The sequence below is a fragment of the Platalea leucorodia genome (genome assembly GCF_965183815.1).
Source record: "Platalea leucorodia genome assembly, chromosome: 16".
NCBI classification, from domain to species: domain Eukaryota; kingdom Metazoa; phylum Chordata; class Aves; order Pelecaniformes; family Threskiornithidae; genus Platalea; species Platalea leucorodia.
Genome location: NC_138838.1, coordinates 12,900,044 through 12,921,653, shown reverse-complemented (window position 1 = coordinate 12,921,653; position 21,610 = coordinate 12,900,044). Strand labels below are relative to the sequence as shown.

Below are 21,610 nucleotides of genomic sequence, written 5' to 3'. Positions count from 1 at the left end.
GTTTTAAACTTCAGAACTGGTCCCAGTCCTGGCAGGTCTCTGTCGCCTGTGCTTTCTTGTACTGATGCGTGCGTGGAGCGATGGTTTTGCATTCCCTTGACGATGGCGTAAGCGGAGTCGGTGGTAGCAAAGTTAGGTTCCGGAGGATTTTGTAGTACACGCTTTCCTTTCTTTCTTCCCTCATTTCTGTATATAAGGAGACAGTGAGATTAAATCCTCTTATTTCTAGGCTATATGTGCACCGTGCAAATGGACACTTCCAAACTAAATCCACATAAGCCAGCTGTGATCGGAAGATAATCTCTGTCCTGTGCAACTTTGCATAGTGTTTGTTTCGCTTCTGATCCAAGTTGCCGCACACTGTGAGGATGCGCACAGTGCGAGAGCCGAGTGGCTCAGCATACCGCAGTCGCTTAAAGGGCTCAGTACGTAATCCCTCCACACTCACAGTTCTATGCTTTTCCTTTTTTTCCTTCTGGGAAGGAGTTTTACTCAAGTCAGGATCCCATTCAGTAGGTGCTGTAGCCATGATCTCTATAATGGCATGTTATTTCATTTGATAGCTCATTTTGCATACACTTCAAAACTCAGATTGCCCCTATGGTTTAGCTGAAATAGAGATCGTGGTACAAAATGACAGATAATTTTCTGTCTTTTTGTAGGCTATCATTTGGTATCCTATTTGCCTTTGAACAGACCACCAAGAAACAGAAATGTTTTCCTCTGTGTTGATGACCCATTTCCATGTATCTGGTTTGGTTTAGGGGGCTCCTGTTGGGGGCCACATCTTGAACTACCTCCTGGAGAAGTCCCGAGTTGTGCACCAGAACCACGGGGAGAGGAACTTCCACATTTTCTACCAGCTGCTAGAAGGAGGGGAAGAGGACTTACTGCGAAGGCTGGGCCTCGAAAAGAGCCCGCAACAGTATCACTATTTAGTAAAGGTGTGCGTTAAGTAGTAATTCTTATAATATCGTTATATTATAGGACCGATATATTCTCAGTGGACTTTGTAGTTTCCTTCCCTCACTTCAGAAATAACACTGAGGTGACTGCTATAAAAAGAAACACGTAGCAGAAGCGCATTGAGCATGAGTAATCCATCTTTGACAATTATTTCTTATTTATATCAAACTGTGTCTTTTTAGGGTCACTGTGCAAGGGTGAGTTCCATAAATGATAAAAACGAGTGGAAGATTGTGCGAAGAGCCCTGTCCGTTATAAGCTTCAATGACAGCGAGGTGGAGGTAAGACATGTTTAACAGCACAGCTGATTTTCCTACTCTTAAGGAATTTTTCAGCTTTGATTTGTTATTTCTGACCAAAGGCAGCCTTCAGAATGAATGTATTCTCTGAAAAAATCCTGGAAAAAAAATAAAAAATGTTCTCATAAAATGTTAATTAACACAAAAATCTCACTGCCTTTTCTCATTGTGCATTCATTTCATCGTCCCGGTTTTTGCCTGTTGCTTCCATCCTAGGATTTGCTGAGCATTGTGGCTAGTGTTCTGCATCTGGGGAACGTGCAGTTTGCTGCTGATGAGCAGGGCAATGCTCAGGTCACTACAGAGAACCAGATTAAATACCTGGCTAGGGTGAGTATCACCAGTTAGAGATATATTACATTAAAGATGAATTAGAGAGGTTTCCTTATTTTGAACTTGGTCCCATGATATCATATCATTTTAGAATATGGTTTAGAAGTTGTCATAAGCTACTTTTAGTTGACTTAAATAAAGTGCAAATATTAACCCTTTAACTGACAGCTTCTCCATTTACCATTTGATGCACCACTGACTTGAGGTTTTCGCCTTCAGGAAGTGGGATGGGAATAGAGCTACTCTGGAGAAGAGTTTTAAAGAAAGAAGAACCCTGGTGGCTTCGCTAAGCCCCTTCTTGGTGCCAGAACAATCAAGGCAGTTCGTTTGTTAGGTCGTAGCCCTGGCAGAAGGGAGGGGGCGTGCGGGAGGAAAGGGAAGGACTGACGTTGCAAAAAGTCTTGCGGTGTGAATGGGAAATGAAGGGTCGTCCTTCCACGGGACCGTGATTTTGGGGACTAGGCTTTTGATCTCTCAAAACTAGAACTGATAAATTGAACATACTGCTTCATCAATTAATTTAATATTCTACTGCTGCTTCATCAATTAATTTAATATTCTACTGCTTTGCAGCTTCTGGCAGTTGAGGGCTCTGTTCTTCGAGATGCATTGATCCACAAGAAGATCATAGCAAAAGGGGAAGAGGTAAGAACATGAACTGGGGATCTGGGAGGTGCATGGAATTAAATCAAGCTAGCGATACACTGTCAGCTCTCGTACCACCATGGAACGGTTCACTTCCCGCCTGTCCAAGGAGGCTGTCAGCACCAAGAGCCCCAGAGCCTTACGGTGACTTGCAGCCCGTACGGCTGTGAGACGGCGACGTGAGCGGGGCCCAGACAGGATGCCCTTAAGTGCCTGTTTATTAACAATGAACGAGGGAAACGTAATCTCTCAGTGCAGTGGCTGTTGAATGGCTTTTTTCTCCTTTTCATGCAGCTCATCAGTCCTCTGAACCTGGAGCAGGCAGCCTACGCGAGGGACGCGCTTGCTAAGGCAATATACGGACGCACTTTCTCCTGGCTGGTGAACAAGGTTAACAAGTCTCTTGCTTACAAGGTAAATGACCCTTTCATTTGTTGATGTCCAACCAAGCGTGAAAGGAAGTTACAAATCTTTTAGCTGCAAAGCAGAGAAATGGCAAGCTTCATGCTGTACAGTGATTTCTAAATGAATTTGTTTTCCATTAAGAAGAGGGTAAGGAGTAAATGCTGTAACTGGGTAAGATCCAGTGAGGGATTGTAGCTGTGAGCACATATCAACATTTATTTTTTGCCCTATTGCAGGAAGGAGAGTTTCCGGGCTGGAGAAGTACAACGGTTCTAGGATTGCTTGATATCTATGGATTTGAGGTTTTTCAGCACAACAGGTTTGTTTCAGTCGGTGTCTTTGAGTTTTGAGTAAACTCTGCATGACTTCATTCGTTAGAGTGTTTTCTCTCCATTGTGAAATAAGACATTATTCCATCTCTGGCTCTCTTAGCAAGAGAGAAAGATGACGTTTAAACTTCAGGAAATCAGCTGAATAACTGATAATGACAGGGCTTCTAACACTTGGGGCACCCAGCTGACACTTGGCACTTACAGCTGTTAATGTTCCTGGTATTTCAAAGAGACTGTTGCCTTTTTGGGGCGTATTCATGCGATAGCTTGAACTCTGCCTTTGCCCAGCTCTCTGGCACAGTGCTGGCTGTTGTGGCATCTTTCCGTGGTGGCGTGAATGGGAAAAAAACAGCTATAAGGCGTTGTCTGGGACTACGTCAGGGTCGGGAACCTGGCTCTGGCAGGTAGCAATGAACTGAGACTCTCAAATTTGCAGTGTTATTGGGCCCTTCTTAAAAGTTTTTGTGTTCCACCCTTCATGTCTGTTTTTCCCTCCTTCTGGAACTCTCTCATGAGATTCACTAAACTTACTAAATTGATACACTCAGTAAAGAAACATTTCACTGAATCTCTTCTGTTTCTCTTGATTTACACAGAGATACATCCATGCTGCTGCCCACTGATTATAGCTTCTTTTATTTGTGGTACAGTGTTAGTGATTATTTTTCTGATTTTTCTTTGCAGCTTTGAGCAATTTTGTATTAATTATTGTAACGAAAAATTGCAGCAGCTCTTCATAGAGCTCACGTTAAAGTCGGAACAAGAGGAATACGAGTCGGAAGGCATTGCGGTAAGAGCCAACATCCTCGCTTCCACTGTCTCCTTCGGAGCACCTCCTGCAGGCCAGAGGACAGACTGGAAAAGGAGCTGCCAGAAATGGTCTGCGGAGTAAAGGAAGGCAGAGCTTGCCTTTTTCCTTTCTTTTTGAAACGCTTGGGTAACTGTGTGATACAGCTAGAAGTCAGTAATGCCATTCCAATCTTTTACTCTGATTAAAAAAAAAGCTTTTTAAAGGGAACGTTAGGAAAACAAATTTGATGAATGAAAAAGCTTTGTTTCAAATTTGACAGAAAGATTATTTAAGTAAGGTGCTGCCTGAAATGTTCTGAAATTTTCGTGTTTTTTTCCAGTCTAGAATTGTTTTCACCCAAGTGTGGTTTCTTCTCTTTGTAGTGGGAACCAGTTCAGTACTTCAATAACAAAATAATTTGTGATTTGGTGGAAGAGAAATTCAAAGGCATCATTTCTATTCTGGTGAGTTGATGACACCTTTTTAAATTAAAAATTTGGGGCAGTGTAGTGGAAAACATGGGGAAGAACACAGGAAAAAAAGGTCTCGGCTTATATTAGGATTATTTGGGCAGGTGGGAAGAGCTACGATACACTGAACAGTGACACCATTAAAAGTCGTATTGTATCGCCTCCGTCTGCTCTCAGAACAGAAGCTGCCAATCCAGGCAGTCTGGAAGGAGGAAAGCGTTTTCCTTTTCAGCTCAACAGTTCTTCATTTGGTGAACTAAGAGCTGGCCTGCCTGTTTAAAGGCCAAGGGCTCAAACTGGGGCAGTGTTTCAGTGAGAGAGAATCAGAGAATTAGCTGGCCTGTGCGCTGACGAGGACAGTAAGAATGAATACTGGAATGTGTGTGTTTGTAGGATGAAGAGTGTCTGAGACCCGGGGATGCCACAGATACAACGTTCTTGGAGAAACTGGAGGAAACTGTGAAGAACCACCCTCATTTTCTCACGTGAGTGTTCACATAGATGAGGGCCGTTGTACTGGTAGGATCCAAGTGTGTGACAGAGCCCAGAGCTTTAGTTATTCCTAGATGACATTATAACTCGTTGTGTGTATGGCAGTAGCATCCTAGGTATACCGGGTCCCACATAAGAGATGATCGCGTTTTCTTTTGCAAAGAGATTAGATTGTGAGTTAAGGTAATACAGAATAAGCTGTCAACAGAAACTGCCTTGCTCTTCTCCAGACTATGCTTCACAATACAATAGGGGCAACAAAACTCTTGGTACTGACTTGCCTCTTCACCAGTCTCTTCCTGGCATCCTGCGGCTAATATGCGCAAGGAATCTGCAGCCTTGCAGCTTCTTGGCTCTTCCAAGATCCAGCCCAGTACTTCAGGTGTGACAGACTTTCTGGTTTGGAGTATTAGGCCAGATCATCCCCCAGCGTTGATGACTCAAGTCAGGCTTAGGAATAACTAGAATATGGAGCAGAATTTTACTGGTACGAATAGCGTTCAGAGGTGTATGTGCATTAGAATGATTTAAGCAGTGTTAGTGCTTTTGAAATTGAGAGGTTTGTATTGCACTAACTCGCCTTTGTGCCCAGCTGCTTCCCGGACGAGGTGGATACCCTCGGGCTTTGGTAACCTATCCGTACTGCCGCCACTCCAGTTCAAGTTCTGAATTCCATGTTTCACCTTCCCAGTTGTTTACTTCGGTTTTGAGCTCCGAATGCCTTTCTGTTCTTACTGAATGTTCTGCTTATGCTCAGATTAGGATCTGTACGGCACCTCACGAGTAAGCCAGCCTGCTGGCAGCGTCTCCCCTGCCCTCTTGCCTGCTGCCTCTGCTCTAATTTCCTGGGCACACAGAGCCTCGCTGCAGCCTTGCCAGGAAGCTGAAAGTTCATCCATTTGAAATAAACATAAATACGTTTTATGACATTTTTATGATTTGCTGGTTGATAACTCTTTATTTACTTTTAGTCTTAAAAATCAGCAAGTCAGATTTATTCCCTCCCCTTCTGTGTTCCCATAGTCCCACTCTGGGATCAAAAGCCGTAGTGCTTTTTGAAGCGAATCCCCCCGTGAAACAAATGTTTGTTTCTCATGAAGCTTTTTCACCTTCTCACCAGGCACAAGCTCGCCGACCAAAAGACTCGCAAGTCACTGGGGCGGGAGGAGTTTCGGCTTTTGCACTATGCTGGAGAGGTCACCTACAGCGTTGCAGGTAAGCGTGTGCATCATCTCCGCTGTCTCTCACTCTTTTCTCCTCCTCCCGTCCTCTGCCCTTTGAATTAAAACAGCTTCGCTATATAGTAAAGAAAAATCTGGGCATAGAATACGTCCACACATCATTTGATTAACCAGATTAATTTCCCATCTCAAATTCCTGCCTTGTTGTGAAGTTCCTGTGGAACAGCGGTGGCAGCCTGAGCGGTTTCTTTTTCTTCCAGGTTTTCTAGATAAAAACAATGACCTTCTCTTTCGGAACCTGAAGGAGGTGAGTGTGGATAGAGGACGTTTCCAATACGCAGCAGAACGAGGAGTCGGGTTTAAAATGGGGTGGCACCTGAGGGAAAAGATTCTTCTAGACTCCACCTGGAGGATGTGTGTTCATAGGGCTGCACTATGAAAAGACAAATTGAGGTGCCCAAAGTTCATTTAATTATGAAAAAGCAAAATAAACCAAAACAACCTCCAGTTTTGTCCCATGTTTCTTTGATAGTTCTCTGAAGAATACTCTGTACTTTATCTCTGAAAACGTCTCTCTCTGCAGACCATGTGCAACTCTGAGAATCCTATCATAAATCAGTGTTTTGACAGGACGGAGCTGACAGACAAAAAGAGACCTGAAACGGTAAGAACACGAGAGCTGGACGGAAGCGTGGCTGTTTCCTCTTTTTAAAAGCCGAGCCCTGTCTAATGTGGTAATGCAAGCTCTTGCATTTAAAGCTGGGGAGGCTGAGGTGCGTTCTGCAGCCACACGTGCTAGCTCTAAGTCCGTGCTTCATACATAGTTTTCTTTCTTTTCTCGTAGGCAGCAACTCAGTTTAAAAACAGCCTCTCCAAACTCATGGAAATTCTGATGTCCAAAGAACCCTCCTACATTCGTTGCATTAAACCCAACGATGCTAAACAGGCTGGTACGACCCTGCTGACTCTTCCTCTTTTCTACGACAGCTCTGCAGAGACCGCTGGGTCCCAGTAGGGAGGCACAGAAAGGCGCTCAAATGACAAAGTCCTGCGAGGTTTTTTCATTTTGGGTCTGTGCCAGAGCTTCCTGCAGGGAGGTGGGGGCAGTGCCAGCAGCCAGGGATCGGAGTGGGAGCGCTGCTCTTGGGTGGAGTAGGGTCAGGTTTAAAGTGAAGAATTATTAACCTGCGTAACTTCCTTTTAATGACCTGTATTCTCCCTCATTTCTTCCTCCTGTATGCATAGAGCATCCTAAAGGAGAACTTTGTTTTGGAACTAAATGTATATTAAAGGTGGGGGGGACAGGAGACACAAAGTAAGTTGTGTGGGACTCGCGCTGCGAGGATGGGTTAGAGGTTAAAGATAATTGCGTAAGATATGACCAAGAAGGGAACATTCCCCTTCTCCAGATGAAGGAACATACATTGATCACGTTTCTCTATTTTCATGCTCGCTCAAGATCGATTTGATGAAGTTCTAATCCGACATCAAGTGAAATACCTAGGATTGATGGAGAACCTCAGAGTGCGCAGAGCTGGGTTTGCGTATCGAAGAAAATACGAAGTTTTCCTGCAGAGGTAGGCTTACCCTGGCCTGCTCTCTCCTGCTGCTCCCTCCCCCTGGTCTCGCTCCCGCAGATACGGAGCCTGGGGAGCTGTTCTGAACAGCAGAGGCAGCCCTTACACCTGAAAGACTTATTTTCTTGAGGGAGCGAGAAGCATGGCCTCTCTCCCTTTCCATTGCCCTGTACGGGTTGGGCTCCTCTCCCTAAGATTTCTTCTGCTGTCGATTTACAGGTACAAGTCGCTTTGTCCAGAAACGTGGCCTACATGGGACGGCCGGCCCCACGACGGGGTGGCTGTGCTGGTGAAGCATCTTGGCTACAAGCAGGAAGAATACAAAATGGGACGGTTAGTTCTTCTGTTTTCTTAAATAGATTATGAATCATTGGACGTCCATGTCATTGCTTTTAAATAAGGCTTCTTTATCTAATGGGTGAGGAAAAGATTAGAGATCCCAAAGGGGATGCTATGGGCAGGAAACAAACTTCTTCGGCATGTTAAACATAATTCTGCATTTCTATTTCTAGAACAAAGATTTTTATCCGCTTTCCCAAGACCTTGTTTGCAACGGAAGATGCTCTGGAAGTGAGGAAGCAGAGTCTGGGTGAGTCACACGCTGCAGTAGCTTCATGGACAGTTAGCTCTCCGTTTTCTGTTTGTTTTGTGGGGGGGATTTTTCTTTAAAAAGTTGACCCTTCTTCTACCAAAACGTGCTCGGTCACAATTTCTAATTGCTGCTTTCCTTTCAATTTCAGCAACAAAAATGCAGGCCACATGGAGAGGTTTCTACCGTCGAAAGAAATTCCTGCACATGAAACACTCAGGTAGGGGACAGAGAGGGGAAACTGCAGTGCTGCGTAATTGTGTGGTTGGAAGGGGCCGTTGGTGTCAGAGAGGACTTGAGTTCGACGTGCGAGAAGGAACGTTCCCCAGGCCTTGCTGGAAGCAGACTGGAAGATGTTGGTGCGGTACCCAGTCCTTCCACCTTCCGTCTGTGAGACTCGGAGCAAGAGCAGCAGACTTACCTCGCGCTCACCCAGCAGCCCCCATGCAGCAGTTCCCATCTGCCGGTGCTTTTTATTGCCATTTAACCGTGATACCATATTGTTCAGAATTTAAATTCTGTTCTTTCCCGTATGGCACGTTGACGGGTGGTTACTTACACAGCGGGCTTTCTTGAGCGCTCGCTGTTGCCAGCTTTGTTAGGGAGTCGATATTGGTATGAAGGAGCTCACTTAATACAAAGATTTTGCACTGTTTTTAGCAATCGTGATCCAGTCCTGGTGGCGGGGAACCCTGGGACGCCGAAAAGCTGCCAAGAAGAAGTGGGCAGTAGAGACTATCAGAAGGTGCGTAAAGAATAACCCAAGCCATCAACTGGGTACTTATGTCTTAACAATAGGATGAGAAGAATAAACTTTCTTGTCACTACAGCATCAGTGGGTTTTTTTAATAAATTAAAACTATTAAGTGAATCCCAGAAAAGGGTTTGGTTGGAAGACACCTCTAAATACCTCTAACTTTGATCACCTTTCTAATTTTCTAATAAAATTTTCTTCTTCCTCAGGTTCATTAAAGGTTTTATTTACCGGAACCACCCTCGCTGCCCAGAGAATGAGTATTTCCTTGATTACATCCGCTTCTCCTTCCTGATGAACCTCAAGCGTAATTTACCAAAAAACGTGTTGGACAAATCCTGGCCGACTCCGCCGCCGTCGCTCTGCGAGGTAGGCACAGCTGCGCCGGGGCAGATGGAGGAGACGTGGGATGGAGGAGACCAATGGCCGCGTTGACGACCGCGGGCCACCGAAGGCCTGAGGGGACCCTCCTGCTACCCGAGCAAGAGCGAGCCAGCTTCTCGCTCACCTTCCACGTGGCGTTAGCATCTCTACTAGTAGAATTAATCCACGTGTCATCACATGGGTGGGATTACAGCATATCGGTAAAATTATTAGAGCGATAGTATTGAAAGCTCTTGAGCGTGTGGTGCTGTTGCGACACCTTTTTCTACTGGTTTTCTCATCTGTTTCTGAAATTTTCTTCCCTTTTTCTCTGAACAAATGAAGTTCCCTCTGGACAGCTAAATTGGCTGTAATGACAACGTGGTTGCCTGTGAAGAACATATTAAACTTCCTCTATTGCCATTATTATTCTGCATCTGGCAGAATTTGTGTTTTATCTGACCAAAGCAAAATACTGCAGAAAGTCCCCGTCCCCTTATCCACAGGCCCTTGCGTGTTTGGGGCGCAGGTGCAGCTGGAAGCAAGGAAGGGCAGAGCGGTGCGAAGGGGAGAGCCCTGCTGGTCATTCTCCAGTCTAAAGCAGCTGGAGAACGTGGTGGGGCGAACGCTTAGGTGGAAAACAAACCTCCTATTATTTAATTTTAGAAGCGGCTCTCAGTAATGAAGCGGTATTTTCGTCCAGCAATGCATTTTGTGCAGTTGCTTCTCATCTGCCTTCGCTGTTTGAACTGGTTTGTCAGGCATTTGGGGCTATTTTCAGTCATTGTGTGATTTCTTCTTCAGGCATCCCAGCTCCTGCGACAGCTCTGTATGCAGAACATGGTCTGGACCTACTGCAAGAGAATCAGCCCAGAGTGGAAGCAGCAGGTACGAGACAACTTCACCTTATCTCACAAACCACGCTGATGTTCCCAACAACAGGAGGGGTTCTCGGCGTAACGGGCTGCGAGACGTGAAGGGGCGAGCAGCTGGGTGGGAGGGACACGGGTGCTGCTACCGAGGGAGGCACAGAGCGGGGGGGCGATGGAGCGGCTCGTGAGGCACCGCGTTCTTCGGTGGCTGGTAACAGTTCACTCTGGGTTTTTTGTTTTTTTTTTTTGAGACAAAAACCTAAAAGACCAGAACGTGTATAAAATGAAAGAAAAACCATTATATACATATTTCAATGCATATTATTTAAACAGTGTTGTATACCCATGCACCTATATAGTTTCTATACTGAAAGGCCCTGTTATTCTTCCCCTGGAGGATAAAAATGGGAGAAGCCGCATTATTCTGCTTGTACCACTGTCGTGGTTTAACCCCAGCCGGCACCTCGGCCCCCGCAGCCGCTCGCTCGGCCCCACAGTGGGATGGGGGGACTCGAAGCGCGGAAGTGTTGCCACCACCATCCGCATCCCAAACCCAGACCACAGCGCTAGGCCAGCTGCTAGGGAGAAAATTCCCTCTACCCCAGCCAGCCATGGAAAGTAGAGAGCAAGGATGCTGCAGCCGCCCAACCAGTCATTTTCCAAACAGAGGCGGCAGATGAACAGTTACAGCTGCTGTGCGAGCTAAAAAGAATAAGAAAGATACTGAAATTTGATTTGTCTTAGTCATGGAAAGGTAAGGGGAGGGAATTTTTTTTTTATATTAAAAAAAAAAGCTCACTGAAGGGACAGCGTAGGAAATGCATACGTTGAACAGGTTAGATGTAACTGTTTGATAGTAATGGCTGCCATTGTTTTTATTGCCTGGTATATCACACTGCTTACGAACGCCTGCAGAGTATTAAGCACATGTAATGAAATGCCGTGGATTAGGTAGTGGCCGAGCTGTGATTAAGGACGCAGGATTAACACCCGCCGTTACCAGGCTGGAGGTGGAGGCTCAGCAGAACACTTCCCTTTCCCCAGCAGACCAGCCTCTCCCCCACGGAGTATCTTTCATCCACATTTTTGCCAGTAAATCATCTCGGGTGCTTTATCAAAATCCAGAGAGTAGGTGCCATGCCAGATGAATTCAAACCAGCAGTATGATGCACACTTCTGAGATGAAGGAGAAAGGGGAAAAAAAAAGAAAAAAAAAAAGGGGCAGGGGGGGAGTAGGAAATTCCTTTTCTGCCCTAAAGATTGGTGGGTAGCTGTTGAAAAAGGGATGTATGGAATATTTTGTGTCATTTTTTGACTAGTACGATTCAGGTCAGAACTAGATGACAACTGCTAAAAAACCCAAACGGATAACATCTCTTTTAAGACAAATTTGTCTTTTTATTTAAGTAGACATTTTATACAAAACAAGACTACATCTTTTGTCCTTGCAGTTGGAACAAAAAGTAATCGCCAGTGAGATTTTCAAGGGTAAAAAAGACAACTACCCTCAGAGCGTGCCTCGGCTCTTCATCAACACGCGACTCGGTGAGTAGGTGGTGGGAAGTTTAACAGAAAGAAGAAAGGGATTTAGCTACTCTTGCTAGGAATTCCTCTTTCTGACCTCACCTCTTTGGTTTTAATACAGGTAATGAAGAGATAAACGCTAAAGTCCTTCAGGCTTTAGAAAGTGAAGCAATTAAGGTGAGATGTGTCTCCTAATACTTCTGTCAAGCTTCTAGACTGACTCAGCAGAATATCAGATTCGATTCCTGAAGAGAATATAGCAAGAATTTTACATTATCCTAAGCTTGTAATACCTTAGAAGACAGTCTGGGGGAAGAGCTGATGGCTCGGAAATACAATTTTGAGATCTGGGCAAGTTTATGTCAGTTAAGAATTGAAGGGGTTGCAGCCGGCGTGGCCGGAGAGGAAAGGAGCGAGGAAGAAGCCTACACAGCCTGAAGCCAAACCGGGATTTTTCAAGCCCACCGTCAGGCAGCTGCAGCCATCAGGCTCTGGTTCAGAGCTCCTCCAGGTCAACGAGGGAGGCTGGGGCAGAGACAGAACAGGGGACACAGGGGTTGCCTCCAGTCCCGGTTCACCCGCCACCGGTCAGGACCTCCTGCAGGCTCCCTGGGCTAGAGGGAAGGTAGCTGACGCTTAAACCAGGTGCATTTTTAGCGCTCTTAACACTTATTTCAGTATGCAGTTCCTGTGATAAAGTACGACCGGAAGGGATACAAAGCAAGAGCGCGGCAGCTGCTTCTTACCCAGAGCGCAGTCGTCATCGTGGAGGAATCCAAAATCAAGCAGCGAATCGACTACGCCAATCTGACAGGTGAGAACAGCCACACGGGTTTGGCTCACTCGACTGAAGTCGGGCTTCACCTTGGCCACGGTTAACGAAGTAATAACAACAGAACCAGTTTGTCCTTCTCCTGGACAGGAGTGGAATTATCCGATACTGACAAGCATTTTAAGTCCATAATATCTTGAAACTGAGTTTTTCTAAAATTAAACTCCATAAAGCATCACAAAAATTACTCGGTTCACCTCCCCCAAGCCCCTTTCCCAGCTGCACATCTCTACCCCAGGGGAGCTGCGCCATTATCACGCCGCAGCAGCCTGGGACCCGCTCCAGCTTTCGGCCTCCTCGGTATTTGACACAGACTTGAGACTGGGTCAGAGAAAACGGCCGAGTCCGGTGCGTTGCGGTCCTTACGGGGCTTTGTCCGAAACCTCGCCCTTCACAGCCTCGGCTCTGCTATGGCTCCTCTTTCCAGCCAGTTTTGGTGCTCGTCACCAGCGTCAGCCTGATGCAGCTCGGGCATCCGCTGCATTCGTAGCTGTCTCCCTTTGAAGCGGTTTCCAAGGGCAACGCTAATTTGGGGCTCTGCGACTCCGTAAGGCGCTCTCGCGGCAGAGATGGATGTTTGTCTCTGCTAGGGTCGGGCTGGCTCAATTGAAACAGCTAATCCGGTTTGCATCTAGCGTCAAGATATTAAACAAAGTCCAAAAATACACTATGAAGACAGACACTCCTGAGAGCCAGCGCGGTGCTCCTCAGCCCCTGCCCCAGGGAGAGGGTTTTTCCACGTAGCAAGCGCGAGCGGCTCACGGCAGAGGCTCGGCCTCTCGCGTGCTGCGCGGTCGGCGGGCGCCGCCTTCGCTGTCGACGGCCGTTCTCTGTTGCAGGCATCTCCGTCAGCAGCCTGAGCGATAACTTGTTTGTGCTGCACGTGCGCTGCGAGGACAACAAACAGAAGGTAGGGGCTCAGCCACTTCTCCAGCCACCTCTAGAAATTTTAAAGGCACAAAGAGAAGATGCAGCTGGGGGAGGGCGCGCGTGGCCACGCGTACGTAACTCGCGTTGTGCCAGCGCTACGCAGCGTTTCACTTACAGTTACTCGTGCTCACCAGTGCCTTGTTCACCGGCAGGATTGGTGCTGTCCCTTCCCCATTGCTGATGCCAGGTCGCTGCCAGCGGTGCAGCGAGGCCCCCGAGGCCCCCGAGGTCTCCCCGCCTGGCCCCCTGGGAGCCGTGTTCTCCCGGGCTGGCCTCCGGAGATGGTTCTCTCCCCGTTAATCACAGCGCGATCGTTTTGGTGACCCTTGTCTCGTCCCTCCCAGGGCGACGTCGTGCTTCAAAGCGACCACGTGATCGAGACCCTAACGAAAACGGCCATGCAGGCGGACAGGGTCAACAACGTCAACATCAACCAGGGCAGGTGAGCGACGCCTCCGTTTCCTCCTGTTGGTTCTGGAGGCAGCTCTGCTTCAGCATTGAAGGGCTACAGAAAACCACCCCCAGACAGCAGAACGTACCCACTGCACCTTAGCCTTCCTCCCTTCCTCCGACGGCCAATCTGTTGCAGCCAGGCGTCCGTACGAGCCAGCCTCTGACCGAGGAAAAGGGTAACGCGGAGCTAGTGGAGAGGTCACAAATACTCATCAAATCGGTTCTCACCTTTCTCTCTGCAGCATAAAATTCACCGTTGGGCAAGGCAAAGAAGGCATCATCGACTTCGTATCGGGATCCGAGCTGCTCATAGCCAAGGCCAAGAACGGCCATCTAACCGTGGTGAGTGCAGGCCGCGGCGGGGAGGGCTGGCAGCTCGCTTGCTGTGGATCCAAACCCAGCTTTTGGCAGCGAGCGTTGGCAGCAGACGGACACGCGCCCCGGCCACCCCTGCCGGACGCGCTGCCCTGCTCTGCCCGCCTCCTCCCAGCTGGAGCTGGGCCTTGTTCTCTGCAGTCTCCAGAGGCCAGGCTTACGCAGACCCGGCGACTGTCCTATCGATCAGCTTGGGCTTTGGCGTTTTCCCTCCCCAAGGTTCAGGCTTTCATGCTCTACTCTGTTGCAAATCAAGTTTTAGAGAAACATTTAAAAATGCAGGAAGCAAAAAACAAACCTCCTCTTCCCTTCTCAGAGTGTTTGTAGCCTTCCTGCTGGCCAGGTAGAGTCACGCCACCGATTGACGCGCTGTCGGATTAAAGGTTATTGAGAAATAAACGCAGAGCGCCTTCGGGCTGCGCTCCCTCCCCGTCCCGCATCAGAGCCGAGCCCCCGTCCAGAGCAGCCCTCGGCCCCTCGCTCCGCTGCCAGGCATCGCCCCGCTCTCCGGAGCGCCCGGGCTGCAGGGGCAGAGGAGGTTTGCCAAGCGTGCCGATGCGAGGGGGGGGCTGCTTTACGGGCTGTCGGGAGCAGCCAGGCAAGCGGCTGCTCAGGCGATGAAGCATTTCTGAAGATGTTTAGGCGCTAGAACGGTTGCGGCACCTTTGCTTTCAGCACGCTTTCTAGCTTCTCCTCCTTCTCCCGCAGGTCGCTCCTCGCCTGAACTCTCGATGATGGAAGGTGCCAGCGCGAGAGGACCTTTCCCTCCGTCAGGCTGCGCCCTACAGAACCGGCCCGACGCCGTTCCCAGCAACCCCCCGCCTCGCTTTGCTCATTTTGTTTATCGTTACCAAAGACCTGCACTTTCAGACAACCCACAAAATCCGTCTCGCTTTCTTGTCTTAATAGGACGGTTGCAAAAGAAAGGCCTTCTCCTCCCTACCTTAGCAGCAACCGCATGGGTCCAAGGCAGCGCCTGCGAAACCGTGCCTCATGAAACGCCGGGCCGGGCTTCGAGGGAGAGGTAGCCCTGACTCCGTTAGGGAGTTTTTGACCAAAATTTGTGCTTGTCGTCATCAAAAAGCACAATCAGAAAACAAATAATTCTGCTGCTTTGTCAGCCAAATCAATGAAATGCCAAACTTTATATTCAGAAAGAATGTTTTATGAAGAATTTTGCTCCGAGACGTTTTGATGCTTTGTGTTACAATATATTAAAGCCATATTGTGTAAATGAGTGAAACCCTGTAAATACTTTATAGCTGAGTATGAGAGATGCACTACAAGAAACGGAGTTGATGTGGAAACTTCTGTTTTAGATTTGGGATTTGTGTTGGTTTTAGTTTATGATAAGGTGTTAACCTGAGCTACCCGTCACCTAACTAACTAACTTCTTCGCTGATCTGGATCCAGAGACACTTGCCTTTTTTTGAAGTCGCCTCTCCCACTTCTTGCTCTGTAGCGATATTTTTATACCATAGGAACATTTTCATATCCACACATCCGAAGTGCAGAGGCCACCGCTTCTCTACGCCACCCCAGGCTGGCGATGAGCCCTGCAGCCCTCGGCTGCGGGCTGCGTGAGCTTCCCCTCCTCCCCGCACCTCTGCGGGGCCGCCGCTGCCCCTTCCCCCACAGCTCGCCAGGCTCAGAGCAGCACCTTCAGAAAAAGTTGCTTTTCCTCTTGGTTTTAGCAATAACTGGAAGTTTGAGTTCCCACCGCAAAGCTCCACAGTGCTTCTATAAACGCCTCTCGGTACTGCCTTAAGAGGGAGGGGAGGGCGGCCCCGGCGGGCTGCCTCGCTTCGTTTCTGACCTCGCGCCAGCAGGTCTCGGACTGGGGCACAGCGGCTAACGCCAAGCGCCTTCATTGAGCAAAGAACCAAACAGCTACAGGGTGGGCAGCGAGCTGTCAACTACTGCCGGCTGCAAATCCCCCTCCAGCTCCCCTCTCCCAAGTTTAGGCCTCCAACGGTGCATTTTGCACTCCACTTGCCTTAGGAATCCTTCACGGTCCGCCTCTATCCTGCGGCGGTACCAACAGCCACAGCAAGCCCCGAATAAAACACGAGCAAACACGCTGCCGCTCGCCCACCCTCGGCTCGGTCTCCCGCTTTTGGTTTCTGGCATTCTGCAGTTATCCGACACCGTCCCAGGCCTGGAATACGCTGTAGTGCATACACACCGGACCGCTGTATATGCTAGAGTGTATATACTAGACAGTGCTGTGTACGCTATTCTATAACCTCTTCGAGGCTACGCTCAATAAATTTTTAGAAAAAAAACCCTTGTCTGTTGTAGAAACCGTTTCGTGGCATTTGTTAATTCTCTGAGGGGCAGGGTATGATTTTGTCACACGGCCCCGCTGAAGCCCCGGTTCTTGGGCCCCACCTGCCTACACCGGGGCAGCCCTCCAGCGTCTCTTGCACGGAGCAGGTTACGCCCAGCGAGTTGTTTAGGGCATCAGCTAAGCAGGGCGGAGAGGAAGAAACCGCGTCCCCCTTCTCTCCGTCCACGAACGCGGACCAGCGGAGGAGCGCTGTAAGGGCAAGCGAGAGGAGCGCGCCAGCCAGGCCAGGGCTTTTTGTGCCGTCAGGCAGGGAAGGACTGCCGCCATGGCGCGGAAGAGCCGCCGCCGCCTGCGGCGCAGCGGGAGGCCTGCCTCGAGGCCGTACTACTTACGCGTACGACTGGGACCTCACTTTATCTCGTGCCTGAAGAACAATGCTGTTCCTTCTCTCTCTCTCTCCCTCCAAATGTTCCTACTACAAGCAACAAAGGAAAGTTACTCTTGCTGAAATAACTAAAATATAAAAGAAAGTCATAGTAATATTTGGCATTTTTAATTTAGGTCTGTTTTATTTAAGTTTAATTGTTAATTCCATGCTGTGTTTCAGTAAGAACAATACAGATTCTGTATCTGTGGCTCCAGTCAGATATCCAGTAGTACAAATTAGCTTCAAGTTACACATACTGAACAAAAGAGGTTGAGCGAGCGAAGGGAGATGGGGAAAGGGGAGGGAGAAAGAAAAAATATTGAACACGCATGCAGGCTTATCAATGCCACCTTCAATGCTAACCTGCTTTGAGGAAAAGTAAAGAACAGGCAAGAATGAGCAGCCACGGATTGTTGAACTGTTACCAGCACCATGATTTTCAGCAACATTTCAGCAGTCTGGAAACTTTTGTGTTCGTACAGTAAAACCACTACAATATATGTCCCAATGCAACCTGTAACTTCAAGCTAAACACCCAATTAAGTTTCAACATTGGTATAAAATTCAGTTTAAACAGTTATAAAAAAAAGAAAAATGCCACCACATGCGCACTACCTTGCCATAACGAATCTCCCCCCTACAAGTCTAAGGGTCTTCAGGTGTAACATCTGCTTCTAGTGGCAATCTGGCCACATCTGGCAGGAGACAATACAGTAATGCTGAAAGAGCCTTTACGCAGTCCTGTTAGTGTCTTAAAGAACCTAAAAGCTGGCACCAGTAAAATCCACAGAAATTCACTCTTGCCTTTAAGAACTTTTAAACTGTGTAAAAAAAATAAAGAAGCCCAACAGGGCAGGAACCTAAATTCTGAGACCCAATGTAAAAGTCAGATTTGGTGGTTCTCAGAGTGACACTGAGGGTTTTTGTGGGGAAGGGGAAGGGTGGTCAGAGATGGGTTCTCTTGTTGGCCTTTGTGTCTCACTGGTTTTCATCTTCCACATCCTGCAGCGCTTCTTTATTCTGTTCTTCACCTATGAAAGCGTTTAAAAGTAAGGAAGACGTTAACTTTGAAAAACGAGACCTGCGGAATGGCTTAACAAGCATCTAGAGATTAATAGTTCCATGCAAGCACACACGCTCACTCCCACGCTTGCATGAATGACGCGCGCGCGCTCCACAGCCAGCTCCGGAGTGAAGCATTCCCATGGAAATGAAGCCTTATAACCCCCTTGTCGCGCCTCACACAGAACGGCAGCGCAGGCTATTAGAAGACGTACTCTGTCGTAAGGACAAACGACACACCGCCCTGAAAACTGCCACGGCACCTGACCGGTCCTGTCGATCAAGAGGCGAACAGCCACGACTACAGTCATCAGAACGGCTGCAGATCAGCGTCCCCACATCAGAACGTGCCTTCCCCGAAACCTCTCCGCTACCCGCGGAGCGCGAAGGACATCTACGCTCTAGCTACAGAAGTGAGACCAAACCAGTTTTTAGAAATTAAACTTTTTTCTGCCCAAGTCCACTCAAGTCTCAACAACAGCGAAGTACTGCAGCCCGTTTTATAAAGTGACACTGATGGCATGTCTTACTAAAGGTACCAAAAGAAGTATGAAAACACATCCCTACTTCAAACCCAATGTGACAAGAAAGCCTAGGCTTGAGGGTGTTAAAGGAAGACTTTTTGTGGAAATTAATTTCTCTTGGAAAACGGCCCGTTTGGACCTATTCAACCAGGCTGCGACATGCAGGGAAATGGAGTCTGGCCCCAGAGACTCTCGCAGAAGTGATTCTACCCCGGTTGCGATGCATGCAACGCCTTCCGCACGCCTCGGCCCGATCTCTACTGCAACAGGAAAGGGTTCATCGTACTTCAGCTAGTGCCACAACACATGCACAATTAAGTTAACTGATGAGAGAAACAACAAAAGAAAATGTTTTCTTTACAATTATCCTTAACCACGCGAGATGGTACTCTCTTAAGGGCAATAAACAAACTACCCAGTCAAAAAAATTGATTTGCAGTAAAATCCAATCGAATGAGACTAATGACTTTCAGCATATCATCAGAATGCCTGCTCAGAGCATGTCCAGATTCAGGATTATCACCAGGTACAATACAGGCAGATTTTGGAAGAGGTGGCCTAGGAACACAAGACACCTGACGTTCAACAACAATAAAATTTACATTTAAAGTTACATAACATCCTTTAGGGGAGGAAAGCAGAGGCCCTAACCCACAAAGATGATGATTAAAAGAAGATCTGAGCATGCTCTAGCCAACACACATAAGCAAATACTCCTGTAACAGGCGGCTGTGAAAGTACTTTTCATGCCCAAATATTCTTAATATCCATCCAGGTACGCAGCTCAATTCCCAAACGTGTAAGTTACTTTGGATCTTAGTCAAGCGTATCGGACCTGGGCAGGGGTAACAGGTCACAAATTGGTAGAACATTGCTTAGCCCTGGAATGGAGTCAAAGATACAAGCCATTTATCAGCAGCAAGGGAGTGACAGAGGCAAGCACGATTAGTGATCGGAAGAAAACTGGCGCTGAAAAGTTCATTAAGCCATGACGAAGACTTACAAGGTAGAGTTTTTAGGAAATGAACAGTTGGACTTTCCTTTAGGAATCTATACAGCAGGAAAGAAGGGGAAAACAGGAATCATGAAGACGACATTACAAGCGTGAAAATAAACTAAACAGCTCGTCTATGACATGGTTAAAAGATACAGTAAATGAGATGGGCAGGTGTAGCAGCTGAGTAACACCTGACTTTAGGAAGTCATTCCCTACAACCTACACACTGCAATCAAAACAGGCAAAAGCTTAACAGAAGAACAAGCCTTTTCCACGTCTCCCCCGCCCCTTAGGAAACTGGTAATTGCAATGATCCTTCTCAGTGCCACTATCAACTTTTAGCGATCTTGAAAGGCTCTACGCATTTGGAAATACGGAGTTCTGGAAGCAACAGTTTTAAATGCACTCAGTCAGCGTACGAGCATGGTATGAGGAAATGATTAAAGTTAACTTTGCACCTATGTCTGAACTTTATGCTAAACACCATATTTTTTGTGGACCTGAAGAAGTGCACCATGATTTTAAGTAGTTCTGCAGTATTTTAAATTTTGTAATCATTATCTTTCTGGCATGCATCATAAACAGTAACTAGGATAATGTGAAATACTTCAGGAAGAACACAAATATCTATTTTCTATGCTATGGAGCTAATTATGAAACAAGAAATTTGAATCTAGATTATGCAAAAAGAAATCTAAAGAGCCTCTGTAAATAATCTTGTTGAACTTCTATGATATACAAGATACATGAGACATGTTAGTCAGCTTACATGCAAATAGAGATAGCTTTTGGAAGATGTTCTAATGCTACTATCTCGCAACAGCAATCCAGCCTTGTTACTTCACCGAAATGGCTTCCTCAGTGTTCCCACAGAGCACCAGGATACTTGGCTCCATTAAAAAAATAAAATAAGAGGTCATATCTTAATTGTGGGAATTGGGAACAGATTTTTCTCCAATGCCTAACAAGGCAAGGAAGGCATCTAGCACTGCCTGCAGTATTTAGAGCAGAGTCTGTACTGCTCCATCCAGGGTACGCACATACGCTTCGGCACCATTAGGTAATCTTACATCGTTGAAAGCAAGGTGCGGTCCCTTGCAAGAGACTTAAGCGCTAGGATGTAGGGTAACCTAGGAGCCAAGACCCTGCACATTCACTTTTCCCACTTCTGTCAAAAGCCCAAAGAAACGGGTAAAACATGACCTCACGATCTATGCAAAGAGCTAGAAGCTACCAAGTAACAATACTTCTTTAACACAAACCCATCAATCCTACACAAAAACAGGTCGTCAGTAAAAACTTAAAAACACTACACCGATAAAGTACTGCGAAGTAATGCTATACGGCTATCACCATGCTCCAAGTAACATCTTCCAAAAAAATTCAAGACACTCATTTGTTTATCTGAAGTTAAGCAGCAATGATGTTGTTTCACACCTCTGTGCGTTTCTAAGTACCTAACATACTTTAAACAGGACTGACTTTTTCCCCCCCTCTCCAAGTTAAAAGTAAAGAAAGTCAGCTCTTCCCACTTGTCTCTCCAGGACATAATTTTTTCAGAAGAAAACACAAGTGTAATCTTTCTAGATAGACAATATGATCCATTCGCTCCCCATAATCAGTGAAACAGAAGGCATACCTCAAACTAAAGAGGAGTACATTTATACTTAGCATTGTATGCAAAAGGTAAGAGGAAAAAGTCCATTCAGTACGGCAAAACAACCCACCGCTTCTAAAAATTTAAATAACTACCAGATGTCAGATGCAATCTGTCCCACCCTCTGGTACTGCCAGGGGGTATGTCCAGTATTTGCTCTGGCCATAGCCCGCTTCAGGAGTTGCAGCCTAGCATTTTTGGGAATATTAAAGGAAGTACTTCAAACATCTCAAATAGCAATTTAGATTTCCCCAAGCTTCCCCCCCCGGTAACAAAGTATTTTACAAAATCCCTCTTCCTTTTTCCTCTTCTCTTTGTACTCAATTCTTCATAAGAAGAGTATAAAAGATATGGAAAGTGCTGTAAGGTGAAGTGATTAGTATGATGGCAGTAGACCTTCCACTAACATGCCAACAGAAATATTGAGTGACCTGAAAAAAAAAAGGGGGGGGGGGGGGACGGACGACTACA

The 21,610-nt window shown here is 47.0% G+C and overlaps 2 protein-coding genes across 16 annotated transcripts in view; one reads left to right on the top strand and one right to left on the bottom strand.

The window, feature by feature from the left end:
• LOC309598126 (unconventional myosin-Ic) overlaps positions 1-15,188 on the top strand; it is an 80,977-nt gene extending 65,789 nt beyond the window's left edge. For 4 of the 8 annotated variants that reach the window (XM_082328308.1, XM_082328304.1, XM_082328305.1 and 1 more), the window contains 26 exons: positions 765-944; positions 1,149-1,247; positions 1,482-1,595; positions 2,172-2,243; positions 2,538-2,657; positions 2,885-2,967; positions 3,665-3,770; positions 4,154-4,234; positions 4,634-4,725; positions 5,853-5,947; positions 6,174-6,220; positions 6,497-6,577; positions 6,758-6,863; positions 7,373-7,490; positions 7,710-7,823; positions 8,003-8,079; positions 8,231-8,299; positions 8,740-8,824; positions 9,043-9,202; positions 10,001-10,084; positions 11,520-11,613; positions 11,714-11,769; positions 12,271-12,406; positions 13,264-13,334; positions 13,699-13,796; positions 14,050-14,515. In XM_082328308.1, coding sequence (XP_082184434.1) covers positions 765-944; positions 1,149-1,247; positions 1,482-1,595; positions 2,172-2,243; positions 2,538-2,657; positions 2,885-2,967; positions 3,665-3,770; positions 4,154-4,234; positions 4,634-4,725; positions 5,853-5,947; positions 6,174-6,220; positions 6,497-6,577; positions 6,758-6,863; positions 7,373-7,490; positions 7,710-7,823; positions 8,003-8,079; positions 8,231-8,299; positions 8,740-8,824; positions 9,043-9,202; positions 10,001-10,084; positions 11,520-11,613; positions 11,714-11,769; positions 12,271-12,406; positions 13,264-13,334; positions 13,699-13,796; positions 14,050-14,509 — 2,898 coding nt within the window. In that variant the 3' untranslated portion in view covers positions 14,510-14,515. Of the gene's footprint in view, positions 1-764; positions 945-1,148; positions 1,248-1,481; positions 1,596-2,171; positions 2,244-2,537; positions 2,658-2,884; positions 2,968-3,664; positions 3,771-4,153; positions 4,235-4,633; positions 4,726-5,852; positions 5,948-6,173; positions 6,221-6,496; positions 6,578-6,757; positions 6,864-7,372; positions 7,491-7,709; positions 7,824-8,002; positions 8,080-8,230; positions 8,300-8,739; positions 8,825-9,042; positions 9,203-10,000; positions 10,085-11,519; positions 11,614-11,713; positions 11,770-12,270; positions 12,407-13,263; positions 13,335-13,698; positions 13,797-14,049; positions 14,516-14,890; positions 15,033-15,091 lie in introns of those variants that run through there. The other 4 variants (XM_082328307.1, XM_082328310.1, XM_082328309.1 and 1 more) reach the window with 2 other exon arrangements.
• The window catches only part of YWHAE (tyrosine 3-monooxygenase/tryptophan 5-monooxygenase activation protein epsilon), a 29,041-nt gene continuing 21,221 nt past the window's right edge, over positions 13,791-21,610 (bottom strand). Inside the window, exons 6-8 of one of the 8 annotated variants that reach the window (XR_014229961.1) lie at positions 16,865-16,947; positions 14,481-14,551; positions 13,791-13,994 (exon numbers count right to left, since the gene is read on the bottom strand). Coding sequence is in view for 7 of the 8 variants with exons in the window: in XM_082328316.1 (XP_082184442.1) it covers positions 16,886-16,947 (62 nt within the window). In the remaining variant the exon portion in view is untranslated. The other 7 variants (XM_082328316.1, XM_082328317.1, XM_082328319.1 and 4 more) reach the window with 7 other exon arrangements.